The 14,106-nt window shown below is 43.8% G+C and overlaps 1 protein-coding gene across 1 annotated transcript in view; it reads right to left on the bottom strand.

The window, feature by feature from the left end:
- Positions 1 to 992: 992 nt before the first annotated feature.
- LOC309568422 (uncharacterized protein) overlaps positions 993 to 14,106 on the bottom strand; it is a 37,157-nt gene continuing 24,043 nt past the window's right edge. Inside the window, exons 11-15 of the mRNA XM_082274090.1 lie at positions 9,325 to 9,385; positions 7,661 to 7,815; positions 7,396 to 7,538; positions 3,692 to 3,783; positions 993 to 1,434 (exon numbers count right to left, since the gene is read on the bottom strand). Of these exons, the coding sequence (XP_082130216.1) occupies positions 1,418 to 1,434; positions 3,692 to 3,783; positions 7,396 to 7,538; positions 7,661 to 7,815; positions 9,325 to 9,385 (468 nt within the window). The 3' untranslated portion in view covers positions 993 to 1,417. The remainder of the gene's footprint in view (positions 1,435 to 3,691; positions 3,784 to 7,395; positions 7,539 to 7,660; positions 7,816 to 9,324; positions 9,386 to 14,106) is intronic.

The following is a 14,106-nucleotide window of genomic DNA, read 5'->3' as shown; positions in this document are numbered from 1 at the left end:
GCATGAAGGTTCGGCAAACCTTTGTCAGTCCAGCTGATGTTGGGGGTTCTTGTTTGCTAGGAAATAAGCTAAGTACACAGTGCAGAGAGAAAAAAAAAAAAAAATATATATATAGCTCCCAGGTCCTGTATCTGTCCGCATCTTTAAGCAAAGGTGCTGGCCTGCACTCCCCAAAACATCCAACCGCACTCCATTGACATTTAATAAATTGTTCCAGACCCACAGAATGTGCGCCCAGGCCTTCCCTGCTCTGATGCAATTCACTCATAGAAAAAGCTTAATCAGAGGTGAGCAGCTCTTCGTCCTATCAGTTTGATGAAGCGCGTCGGATAAAAAGAGAAGATCTGGGCAGACTGCATTTTTTTTCCTGAACAATAAAGTTAGTTTAATTTGATGTCACTGGAGTGCAGCTGGACATTGTTTGCACAGCCCAATACAGAGATGGTGAACCTTGGCACCCCAGATGTTTTGGAAATATATTTCCCACAATGCTCAGCTACACTGGATAGTGCATGAGCATCATGGGAAATGTAGTTCCAAAACATATGGGGTGCCAGGATTCACCATCACTGGCCTAATAAAAGAGTGGAGGCCAGTTGATAGGCAGCACCGGGAGCAAAGGCCAGAGAAGGGCAGCTAGTTACCAGCTAGCTAAATGGTTATTTGGGTAGAAATAAAAAAGGTTATGGATTAATGGTCAAGAAGCGATAACAGACAAGGCAAGCAGAGACTGGTGGGTTAACCACAGTACGCCTCAAGTCCTCAAAACGCAATGCCCAGTGCCTAAAATACTCATCACAGCAGAGAACTAGGAATGTGCACCTGTTCACACTCCTAGTTCCCAGATCCTGTTGCTAATCTGAGAGATAAGTCAGAGTCAAGTTAACGGACAACACAAACTTGGTCTGGAAATCTTAAAAGTTTTTACTGGCGTCTTCATAGGGTATTAAGCTATAAGAAGGGAACCAACACCATGTGGACTGACAAAAAGGTTTTTACAATCATTACTTTATTTGTACAATGTTTAACACTTACAGCACTGTTCAGGAATAAATGCACAGATCTGAAAGCGAGATTTCAAAAAAAGCTGCCATTTTCCCTCCCATATACTCCCATTAGAACTTGCGCTAAAAACAAAGCACCCATATGAACAATATGATCCCCTTTCGGCGTCCCTTAGGACAGGAAAACTGCAGGAGAGGGTTGAAAGCCACAGCCGCTGATAATTTATTGTGATTAGAGTTCGGGACTACGGGAGCAGAGCAAGAGTTCCGGGAGGTAAAAACGACATCACTGAGGATCGGACCAAGGGTGGGTTACAGTGCGGAGCCATGAGAACGAATGCAGAACGGGAGCCGTGCAAGAGAGTCGGCCTTGTGATGGAGTGTCACCCCCGGCATCTCTAGAAGGATTATCCTCACACCAAAGCCAGCACTGGAGAGAGAAAAAAAAAAAACACAAAATCACTTTAAATGAGCTGGATATGAAGTCTTGAATGTGAATGTAATGTGTAAGGCCCCTTTCACACGAACGATCCGATCCCCCTGTCAGATTTTCAGGCGGATCGGATCCTCCATGCATCCCTATGAGGCAGCGGACCTCCGCTGACACTCGCTGCTATCCACTTCCGATCCTGTCCGTGAAATCCGGACGGATGGAAACCCTATTTTCCATCCGTCTGGTGGATTGGATAAGAACGGACAGGCGGTCCATTCTCATCCGATCTCCCCAGAGAACAGCGGGGATCTGACAGCTCCGTCTCTGCACACAGAGCAGAGATGGAGCTGTCATCCGCCTGCTCAGTGGGGATCGGCTGATCGATGCCCCGCTAAGCAGAACGGACCTCATTGGACACACCGCCATGCGAAAGGACCCTAAGCCTATTTATTTTATTTTTTAAATCAGGTCATACTTATCTGCTGTATGAAATGGTTTTGCACAGAGCAAGCCTGATCCGCCTCCTCTGGGGTCCCCCACCAGCCCTCCTGGTTCCTCCTTCCTGCCAAGTGTCTTTATAGCAAGCCACTTGCTATGAGGTACTTTGTGGCTCCTGATTGAGCCTACAACTCTGTGCGTCCATTGATATACACAGAATGGTTCGGCCACTCCCCTGGTTTCTCTTCACACTGATTGACAACAGCAGGAGCTGCTGCCTAAAGGAAGATAGGAAGAGGGGGGAAAAAAAGGGAGAGAAGAGGGGGGGAAAAAAAAGGGAGAGAAGAGGGGGGGAAAAAAAAAAGGGAGAGAAGAGGGGGGGAAAAAAAAAAGGGAGAGAAGAGGGGGGGAAAAAAAAAAAGGGAGAGAAGAGGGGGGAAAAAAAAAGGGAGAGAAGAGGGGGGGAAAAAAAAAGGGAGAGAAGAGGGGGGGAAAAAAAAAGGGAGAGAAGAGGGGGGGAAAAAAAAAGGGAGAGAAGAGGGGGGGAAAAAAAGGGAGAGAAGAGGGGGGGGAAAAAAAGGGAGAGAAGAGGGGGGAAAAAGGGAGAGAAGGGGGGGGAAAAAAAAGGGAGAGAAGGGGGGAAAAAAAAAGGGAGAGAAGGGGGGGGAAAGAGAAAGAGGGGGGGGGGAAAGAGAAAGAGGGGGGGGGGGAAAGAGAAAGAGGGGGGGGGGAAAGAGAAAGAGGGGGGGGGGGAAAGAGAAAGAGGGGGGGGGGGAAAGAGAAAGAGGGGGGGGGGGGAAAGAGAAAGAGGGGGGGGGGGGAAAGAGAAAGAGGGGGGGGGGGAAAGAGAAAGAGGGGGGGGAAGAGAAAGAGGGGGGGGGGGAAGAGAAAGAGGGGGGGGGGAAAGAGAAAGAGGGGGGGGGGGAAAGAGAAAGAGGGGGGGGGGGGAAAGAGAAAGAGGGGGGGGGGGGAAGAGAAAGAGGGGGGGGGGGAAGAGAAAGAGGGGGGGGGGAGAGAAAGAGGGGGGGGGAGAGAAAGAGGGGGGGGGGGGAGAGAAAGAGGGGGGGGGAGAGAAAGAGGGGGGGGGAGAGAAAGAGGGGGGGGGAGAGAAAGAGGGGGGGGGAGAGAAAGAGGGGGGAGAGAAAGAGGGGGGAGAGAAAGAGGGGGGAGAGAAAGAGGGGGGAGAGAAAGAGGGGGGAGAGAAAGAGGGGGGAGAGAAAAAGGAGGAGAGAAAAAGGAGGAGAGAGGTCTCAGGCACAGCACTGAATCAAAATTGGTCCCAGGTAAGTATGGGGGCGCTAGTGGGGAGTTGCACGCAAAAGATTTTTTACCTTAAATGCAGAGATCATATCAGGGACAGAAAGCAAGGGGAAATCCCTAACCTAGGCAAAAAGGTAAGGGGATCCCCCGGCCCAATGCACTCGATTGCGCTGGGATGGCATGTCAGCAAGCCCAGATCACAAATCAATGTGTTGCTGGCCCTGAGGTCTAGGGCCACCCCAGCGGGCGCCCGTGGGCCACAAGCTGAGCAGCCTGCATTAGCACTTTAACTTTGGGGCACATTATCATAGTAGCAATCATATAAACTTGCTGCAGTTTACATCTATGTATTGGATGGTTGGTGGAATTTAAGTGTCGTTATTGATGATTTCTTAACGCTGCATGTTTGGTTTTCTATTTTCTTTTTTACTTTGTATCTAGGGTACAGGGACAGCTGCTAATAACCCTTCGGCCCTAGTGCAAATCTGTTTTTCTTGTATTTTGCAGATAAGGCCATCTAATTTTAGCTCACACTGACCATCAGTCATAACCACACCTGTGAGGGCTTCCTGTGCAAAGTATTTCACATCTACATCTTGGTCTTGCGTTAACTTCTCCAGGACTGGTTTCACATCATTCTGTAGGGTGCTGCAATACAGATCAAGAAGGAAAGGTCAAAACAATTAACGCAAAGAAGATACATATACATAGCTGCATAGTGAAGCCTGTCAGTCATTGTAGTCTCTCCTAAGTAAAACACTTGAACCAGTGCTCTACGGCCTCACTTCTCTAACAGCTTACTAATTAAACCACCATGTATTCGGGGGTCTGGAAGCTATTAGCACAAAAGTCCTATTGAATCTATGAAAACACTGTAGGCTTGCTTAATCTATACATACAATAAAGATGGCCTTCAAAACCTACACAGATCAGTAAAGTATATTTAAATCCCTTTCATAAATACACATTCCAGAGCTGCTGGGTTAGCTATGTGGTATTACAAGAGAGACTAAAAACAAATCCAGTTCCATTTCTCGGTAGTTTCCAGGAAAAATCCCCAATATACGCTTTGTTATTACATCAGCCTGGAGGTGCTGACAATGAAAATTCTTAAGGAGTGACAGAAAAAAAAAAAAAGGCACCGGTGGTTTAGATTATTGCCCCAGGAGGAGGCACTGATACATCTGAAGGGTCCCCAGACACACAGATAACGGGTTGATTCATAGGTGTAGATGTGGATTCCCATATGTAAAACCTGCACCTAAAGCAGATGAAAAGTCTGTATCAGGTCTGTAATGGGACCGGTGTGCTTTGATGTGGTCTGTTCTTGAAAAGTACAGCAAGCCCCCAAAAAGGCAAGAAACCGCCCCCCAGGAAGACCAAGAAAAACAAAACACATCAAAAGGCATGTATGCTTTGAACTTTAACCTGTGATGAAAACATGTACAGATCAACTGGGGTCATCTCTTGGTGAGTCTCTGACCAGGAACAGTCATGCAACCAAAAGTCAGAACTCTAACTTATAAGTTGTTGAAAATCTAACTAAAGCCTCGTACACACGCAACGAATTTCCGCCGACCGGTCGTCCATCTTTTGTCCAGAGTGGTGTCTGTTGGTTGGAATGTGCTCTAGACTGCACACAAATTTTCCCGCACGACAGAATTCTACTTCAGAAGTGATGTCATGTGTTGGATTGCTTTCTAGGTGTTCTTTCATCTCTGAGCATGCCTAGTCTTGCTCATAAGATTTTTCCCCATCGAAATCTGTACTAATGAGACGAAAATCAGACGGTCGACAAAAATTTTATAGCCTGCACACCAGGATTTTTTCGGCCGAAAAGTCGGAGTCGGAAGCACCATACTAACAAGCCGAAAATCGGCAGATCGGTCGTCGGACGAAATTTCCTGGCCAAATTTCTACTCGTGTGTACGGGGCTTAAAGCAGGCCATAGACGAGTCAACAACTGAACAAAAACTGATCCATGCACGGAGGGCTGTGCATCCCGATGCACTGGGAAGTCCCCACGTGTTCTGTGCATCCCCCCCCCCCATGCACTGGGAAGTCCCCACGTGTTCTGTGCATCCCCCCCATGCACTGGGAAGTCCCACTGATGTAAATTGGGATGAAGGCACTGGGTAGGCACAGCTGCTGCTCCCAACATGAGATCCATGTGGGTTCAGGTGTGTGAGAGTGTCCCCGAACATACAGTGTGCATTCGAGGACATGCATCCGCACCCACATGGATGTCAAATTAGGAGCAGTGGCTGTGTCTCAAATTACATAAATGGGATTCAAAGAACACATGTGCATCCGTGTGGATAAAAAAAAGGCCCTCCAAGAGCATACACTTTAGTACATCCTGTGTGAACGAGGAACCTCTTATTTGTGACCATATTGAGAGGTGCCTCCTTACACTGGGGGATCAATTAGAAAACTGCTCCCTTATAGATAGCGAACAAGATCATCTTGAGAGTCAAGAGCAGAGGCTCCACCGGTCTCATAATGCTGGCTCTGAGGAGTCACATCAACCATGAATTTACAGTATGCAGGTACCATAGGGTGGGAGATTAATCTGCCACTGTTTAACCACTTTGCCACTGAGTACCGTAGTACTACTGCGGCAAAGTGGCTCGTTGTCTGATGACGTAGACCTACGTCGTCAGACACTCCCCCTTGTGGGCGGCGCTGCGCGCCGCCGGAGGTTCGCTCCTGCTGTATTCAGTCACAGCGGGAGTCGGGCCAGAGGAGGAGCAGCGGCAGTCGCCGCTGCTCTGCCCCGATCGTCGGGGATCTAATGTGGAGATCCGCCCGTGTAAACACAAGCGGGCGGATCTCCCAAGTGACAGATCGGAGTGTTCAGCATAGCTGAACACTCCGATCTGTCCCTGGCTCACAGTCATCTCCCCCCCCACACGTCAGTAAGCACCAGGCATACATTAACCCCTCCCTCTCCAATAAAATTAACCCCTTCCCTGCCAGTGTCATTTTTACAGTAACAGTGCATATTTATAGCACTGATTACTGTAGTAATGTCACTGGTACCCCCAAAAGTGTCAAAAATGTCAGTCAAGGGTCCGATCTGTCCGCCCCAATGTCGCAGTCCCGGAAAAAAAAAAAAAAAAAAAAAAAAAAAGAAAAAAAAAAAAAAAGCAGATTGCCGCCATTACGCGTTAAAAAAACACACCAAAAATGACAGAAATCTTTCCCTTTGTTAGTAAACGCAATAACTTTTGCGCAAACCAATCAAAATACACTTATTGTGAATTTTTTTATCAAACATAGGTAGCAGAAAACAAATTGGCCAAAAATGTAAAAAAATTTTGATTTTTACATTTTTTTTTTTTTTAACACATACATACATACATACATACATACATACATACATACACTATATATATATATATATATATATATATATATATATATATATATATATATATATATATATATATATATATATATATATATATACACACATATATATACATACATATACATACATATACATATATACATATACATACATACACATGCATTATTGGTATCAGTGGGAGGAATGTTTCCCCATAATTGGTGTCAGTGGGAGAAATCAGTTCATCTCTGGTGCCCATGAGAGGAATAATACCTTATTGTTAGGGTCAGTGGGAAGAATAGTAACCAGTCTTTGGGGGTCAGTGAAAGGAATAGTGCCCCAAGGGCCAGGTAAAAGCAAGCAAAGGGCCATATTCGGCCCATGGGCAATAGTTTAAACCTCTGGTTTAAAAAAAGGCAAAAAAAAATAAAATCTTTTTTTTTAGTTTTGGATAGAGTGGAGAGGAATTATAACGGTCAGTTTTTGTTACGGTCTATGCCCCCATTAGGGAGATTCACCCCATTTCTCCTTTTTACCATTATCAATAAAAGTGAAAGTAAAACAAAAAAAATTCCAAATGTTGGGTTGTCCACAGAAAAGTAAGAGGGGAAATCTTCCAATGGGGACACTAGTTCTGGAGACCTGGGGGTCCCAAAGAGATTCCCTTAGCTAGCAGAGATTTCTTCTCACTTCCTGTTTGGCTATGGCATAGGAAGAGAATGTAAATCTCCCCAATAGGACACAGGTGGCAAATTATATAAACAGAGGTTATAAACTTCCCTTATTCCATGTAAAAATCAAAAGGAGGTGGGGGGGGGGGGGGTTGCCTATAGTTCTACTTTAAAAGAAAACCTGGCAGCCTCTGAGGAGCCTTGGTTGAGAAGGCTGGACTGGAAACAGATCCGTACCTGTTGTCCAGTGTGGGACCGATCTTCTGGAGAGACTTGGCAACATTAAAGCGCACATTCGCCACGGCATCGCCTGCCATCCGCACTACCGTGGGCAACATGTGTTTGGTGGTGATCTCCTGTCCACAAACTTCAGAGAGCACCTAGAAAAAAACAAAAAAACACTAGCTGAAAAGAAACTCAAGCATGGAAATAAAAGATCCGGCTTCTCCCCTTATTGCTGACAAACAGTTTTATGTCCAAGAGAACCTCCACATTCACTTACATTGATACAGAACAAGGTGGTCATTCGGTGCAGATAGTTCGGGTCGTTGGACATTGCCAGCACTTTGGGGATGATGGTGGCCTGAGCCCACTCCTTACCAAACTTCTCCACCAGCTTCTTCAGGTTGCTGGTAGCTGCCTCTCGGATGGCATATACTGAAAAAGAAAAAAACTTTTTTTTCCACATCTGACAATAATGGAACATCGTCATCACAAAGCTAAAAGTTGCTTTATAACCTTAGGCCCCTTTCACACAGGCGGACCGTTCAGATCGGCCTGTCCATTTTTTTGGCGGATCTGAACAGAGGCCCCATGCATCTCTATGGGGCATCGGATGTCAGCAGACATGTCCACTGACATCCGATCCTGTCAAATCTGGACGGATGGAAACCCTATTTTCCATCTAATCCAGCGGATCGGATCAGGAGGAAAAACGGACAGACGGTCCGCTCCCATCCGATTCCCCCATAGAGAACAGCGGGACCTGACAGCTCTGTCTCCACACACAGCACGGACAGAGCAGCCATCCGCCTGTTCAGCGGGGGAAATCGCCGGATCGATCCCCCGCTGAGATAAACGGAGTCCGCCGATGAACCGGAATGTGTGAAAGGGGCCTAAAGCTCTAAAATCACTTTAAAGCCCAACTAAATTCAAGTATAACTTACCTATCCTTTAACGGTCCATGTGCCTAGCTAGTGCCAGCATCTTCCACCAAACTCCTAGGTGCTGGGCTGCAGCCATCTTTAGCATGGCACAGGGTGACGTCACTCCTGCACATGTGCAGTTTAATCATCCTGGAGCACAGGATCTGTGCCAGAATGTAAACTGGCCCATGCAGCTCAGTAAACATTCCAAAAAAGACTGAGCAACAGGCATTGCATGTCTCTCCTGCAATAAAGAGCCGGCCTACTCACAGTTTTTAAAAAGGAGACTTTAGTTCTGCTTTAATATCAGAACAATAAATTTTTTTTTTTTTTTTTTTAATTGTTCAACGGAGAGGTAAAAAAATGTTGACATTTAAAAAACACAACTAACCTAGTTAAAGTTAGCTTCACCACAAATCTCCAAAATGGGTACACATCAAGAAATGTAAAAAATTATGAGAGCGCCATAGCACTAGAATGTGTGCAGAAGATTTTCTTTGTAGGACAATTGCGCAAATCTGTGATCAGAGTAAAGGGCAGCTGCAATTGGCCCTTTACCCTGATCTGGGATCAGCTGTATCCAAAAGGACCCAGCGGTCACAGAGTATGCCTGCTGCAGGGGGTGGGGGTTTTTGGAAGAAGTTTATGGACCCCCTCCCAGAACTTTAGTATCGTGCTGTAGCCATCTTTTGACTATAGCGCTATGCTGAAGTGGCTAAGGTATTGCTAAACATGTCGATTTGTATTGCCTGCATACTCTTCTTATTTTACATTTAAATGAAAAAAAAAAGGGGGGGGGGGAGAAGATACACTACTTTGTTTTCTGTTAGATAAACAAATCTTATGTATGATAATGATGTTTAGGCAGAAGCCTAAAGTGGTCTAGAAATACACAACACCCCCACGGTTTTAGAATCATCAGCAGCTGGAAGAGAGAATGGCTTAATAATGGATTAGGACATCTGTAAAGCATCAGGACGGTGTCCCTAGGCATTGAGATTTAAAGATAAACATTTCTTACCATGATCCACGAGCCAGGCCATACATAATGAGTTCAGCTTCTCATCAAAGAACTCTACACCCTACACAGGAACAAAACAAAAAAAAAATAAATCATTGCCGAGGCCAAGAAACAAATACTTGTGATTATTATTAACAATAACATTCCCCTTTCAACAGCACTTCAGAAACCACCTCTAAGCGCACACAAATCAGGCACAACGGCTCCCTCTGCTGGTGAAAGCATTGCAGAGCTCTGGAGTTATAGGCAGCGTCTCCTGGGGACTGCACAGTGTGGGATACCAACCCTGGATGGGGCTCAGCCAAGTGTTTGTTTAGCTGCTATAAACAGACTTTGGTTTGAATCCAAGTGCATATCAAATCACAGAACTCCAATCCCCATTACACTAGTGAGGGAGTGTCAACACCCCCCCCCCCCCCCCAAAAAAAAAGCAAACATTTGGTAGCAGAGATTTGATATTATTTCAAGAAAATCTCAAACTGTCACTGTGTACCAAAATTAGGCAAACAAATATGATCTGGGAAAAAAAAAAAAAACCCTTAAAGGGCCGGTTCACACTGGTGCGATGAGTGAAACCCTGCGATTCAGTGCCAGTTTCTGAATCGCAGTGGTTTATATATTATATATATCTTATAAGGAGCTAAATTATATATATATATATATATATATATATATATATATATATATATATATATATATATATATATATATATATATATATATATATATATATATATATATATATATATATATATATATATATATATATATATATATATATATATATATATAAAATCCATTTGTATATCTCTCTTTTTTTTTTTTTTTAAAGTGGCAGTATACTGTTTTTTTTACCTTTACCTACAGGTAAGCCTATAATAAGGCTTACCTGTAGGTACAATTAATATCTCCTAAACCTGCACGGTTTAGGAGATATTTGCACTGCATGCAGCCGGTCATGCAAGCGGCGCATGTGCTCTGAAGGTCCGGCGGACCTTCAGCTTTCCTTGCCAGGAGCTTGCCGGAAAAAGACGTCATCGCGGCTCCGGCCAATCACAGCGCCGGAGCCGCCGAACACGGAAGAGACGCCGAGGGATCATGTCCGCTCCCACAGCGATGTCCGGGGGTCCGTGTCAGGGCTTCGTTCTAGGGCAAGTGTTTCATAATGAGCTAGTACGCGATGCACACTAGCTCATAATGCCTTTGTCTTGCAGGGTTTTTTTTTTTTTTAAGGTTTACAACCGCTTTAATTACTTTATATTTTTACATCGTCCATTAAAAAAATCTGGTCCGCCTGCCTTTTTTTTCCAGGTACACCCGATTGGGCCACCCATTCTCCTCTATGGGGAGGCAGAATGGGTGCCATCCAATCCTACAAGACCTGCTGAAAACAGACATATGGCGATACGTTCGCCATCCGTTCAGTGAGTTGGATGAAAACGGACATCATACTGTTCGTTTTCCTCCTATCTTCCTATAGAGGAGAGCAGGATTCTGACAGGTCCATCTCTGCACAGCGAGTTGAGATGGACCTGTCATCCGCCTGCTCTGTGGGGATCAGTGGGAGCGATCCCCACTGAGCAAGTGGAGTTCCTCAAAACAGATCCGCCCTGTGTGAAAGGGGCCTTATTCCCATAAGGAATGCAAACATCCCTGGTGATAGAAATAAGTCAGGACAGGTCCTCTTAATGGAGAGATCTGGGGGTCAATAGGACAGACATGGCAGCGAAAGGGTTAAAGCACTGGGAGAATTGCTTTACTTTCTCTAACCAACTCGAAGCATTATTACAAAACAAAATTGCGCAAAAAAAATAAAAAAATAACACAACCACCCTCATTATATATTGTGTCTACAAGGACAAGGTGTACACTGGAGAGTTTCCAAGAGACAAGTACAAATAATGAATATGTATTCAATGTACCGGATGCGGATCGCCCGCTCGCAGAGATACAAGACAATGAGACAAATTGCAGCCCTTTATTGTGTAACCACAACCAGGATGAGTTCTACCTCCAGCTCCCCGCTCACACACAACACTCATTCCGCAGCTCCACTTCTCCTATATAGAAAGGCTCTTAACCTTGAACATTTGTTTACAGACTCCAGGCGCACAAAGGGGGGGGGGGGGGGGGAGAAAGGACGGCCAATCGTTCAGATGAATGTTAATGATGGCACATACCAGCTGCTCAGCTAGGAGAGGCATGCACTCAGCGCCATGGACCTCAAACCCGGGCGGGCACTCACATATAGAAATAATAAATATATGGTAAAAGGCGCTGGTAATCTCTAAAGTGCTGTGTATGGATGCTTAATTAATTTGAATTAAAAAACTTTTTCACCAAATGTAAAAACTTCAATAAAAAACAATAAAACACAATTATCTTGAATAATAAAGTGCAAGTGCTTGCAAGCTGCTGTGCAAAAATTTACATAAACCTTTTAAACAATATTAATTGTGTATCCACAAATAATTGTTACAAACTTAGTGCATCTATTAATAAATTAATGTGATCACAAAATTTTAAAGTGATTAAGGTGAAAACTGTGCTCAATAAATATTTATAGTTTAGTCCAAGTCAATTCATGCAAAAAAAATTATAGTAATATAATCGCTTGGATCTGTAGTGCTTCAAGTGTAGGAGAGTGTCACTCGTTGCCTCTTACCAGATAGGGGCAGGTCGCAAGGACCCCCAACGCTTGTGATCCCTTTCACTAGGTGGATCAGACCATTAATCGACTCCTGTCTCCAGAGTATCCTGCTCCTATTCATGCGTCACTCATACATAGAGTATACGATCCGTATGTGCATGTATAAAGATATATAAGATAGCCGGACAATAGTGTAATACTGTTGGTTTTTTAATCAACATACACAAAAAACAAATAGATGGCTTCTTACATTTTGTTGTGCCCTCCTGGCACTGGGCAATTTGTATGGATTGCTTGCGGATATCAGGAAAAAGAGTCCTCCAAGGATCTGCAGTATCCCCTTTGCGTCTCCTATTCCCTGTTTACATGCGGCAATCGGCTTGTATTTCAGCCTGTGTGTCAAAAAGCCCTTCCTTCCTGTTTCCGGGTATCAGCAGTAACCACAATGCATTTCGCGTGTCTATGCGTCATCAGGCGGTCACTGTTGCCCGGATTCTCGCCATTAAATACCGCTGGCTGCAATTTGATAGGCGCCTGCCTGGTATTCACCTGGGCGCTCATTTATTTGCCAATCATTATTTAGTGCGGCTTCTATATATTGTCCTTTTTTACCAGCTGACACTTAGAAAATTTAAACATACTTTATTCCAAAAAAAATCTTTAAAAAAATACTTAAAAATAATTATAAAAGAGCCAATTATATCAGCGCTAGTAGCTCTAGATGTATAAACCACTGCTATTAGTTCCGTGGGATGTCTATCCTGTTCTCCGCATCAACCACTACAATTAAGCCAGAATGTAACATATATCACAAAAAGGCTCTTTTATAATTATTTTTAAGTATTTTTTTAAAGATTTTTTTTGGAATAAAGTATGTTTAAATTTTCTAAGTGTCAGCTGGTAAAAAAGGACAATATATAGAAGCCGCACTAAATAATGATTGGCAAATAAATGAGCGCCCAGGTGAATACCAGGCAGGCGCCTATCAAATTGCAGCCAGCGGTATTTAATGGCGAGAATCCGGGCAACAGTGACCGCCTGATGACGCATAGACACGCGAAATGCATTGTGGTTACTGCTGATACCCGGAAACAGGAAGGAAGGGCTTTTTGACACACAGGCTGAAATACAAGCCGATTGCCGCATGTAAACAGGGAATAGGAGACGCAAAGGGGATACTGCAGATCCTTGGAGGACTCTTTTTCCTGATATCCGCAAGCAATCCATACAAATTGCCCAGTGCCAGGAGGGCACAACAAAATGTAAGAAGCCATCTATTTGTTTTTTGTGTATGTTGATTAAAAAACCAACAGTATTACACTATTGTCCGGCTATCTTATATATCTTTATACATGCACATACGGATCGTATACTCTATGTATGAGTGACGCATGAATAGGAGCAGGATACTCTGGAGACAGGAGTCGATTAATGGTCTGATCCACCTAGTGAAAGGGATCACAAGCGTTGGGGGTCCTTGCGACCTGCCCCTATCTGGTAAGAGGCAACGAGTGACACTCTCCTACACTTGAAGCACTACAGATCCAAGCGATTATATTACTATAATTTTTTTTGCATGAATTGACTTGGACTAAACTATAAATATTTATTGAGCACAGTTTTCACCTTAATCACTTTAAAATTTTGTGATCACATTAATTTATTAATAGATGCACTAAGTTTGTAACAATTATTTGTGGATACACAATTAATATTGTTTAAAAGGTTTATGTAAATTTTTGCACAGCAGCTTGCAAGCACTTGCACTTTATTATTCAAGATAATTGTGTTTTATTGTTTTTTATTGAAGTTTTTACATTTGGTGAAAAAGTTTTTTAATTCAAATTAATTAAGCATCCATACACAGCACTTTAGAGATTACCAGCGCCTTTTACCATATATTTATTATCTATTTATTGTTATATTAACAATTAAAAGGGCAGCAGGTTCAAATATCTTTTAAATAGGGCTGGGCGCCTTCACAATCTTTTTTAATCACATATAGAAATGTTATAATTGACACACATACCAGCTGGCCTGCGAGGAGAGGCATGTACTCAGCGCCATGGACCTCATACACGGGCGGGCACTCACATATAGAAATGTTCTAATTGATACACATACCAGCTGCT

Source organism: Pelophylax lessonae (assembly GCF_965119305.1).
Source record: "Pelophylax lessonae genome assembly, chromosome: 12".
NCBI classification, from domain to species: Eukaryota; Metazoa; Chordata; class Amphibia; order Anura; family Ranidae; genus Pelophylax; species Pelophylax lessonae.
Note: the sequence above shows the minus strand (reverse complement) of the source record. Positions and strands in the feature narration are given on the sequence as shown.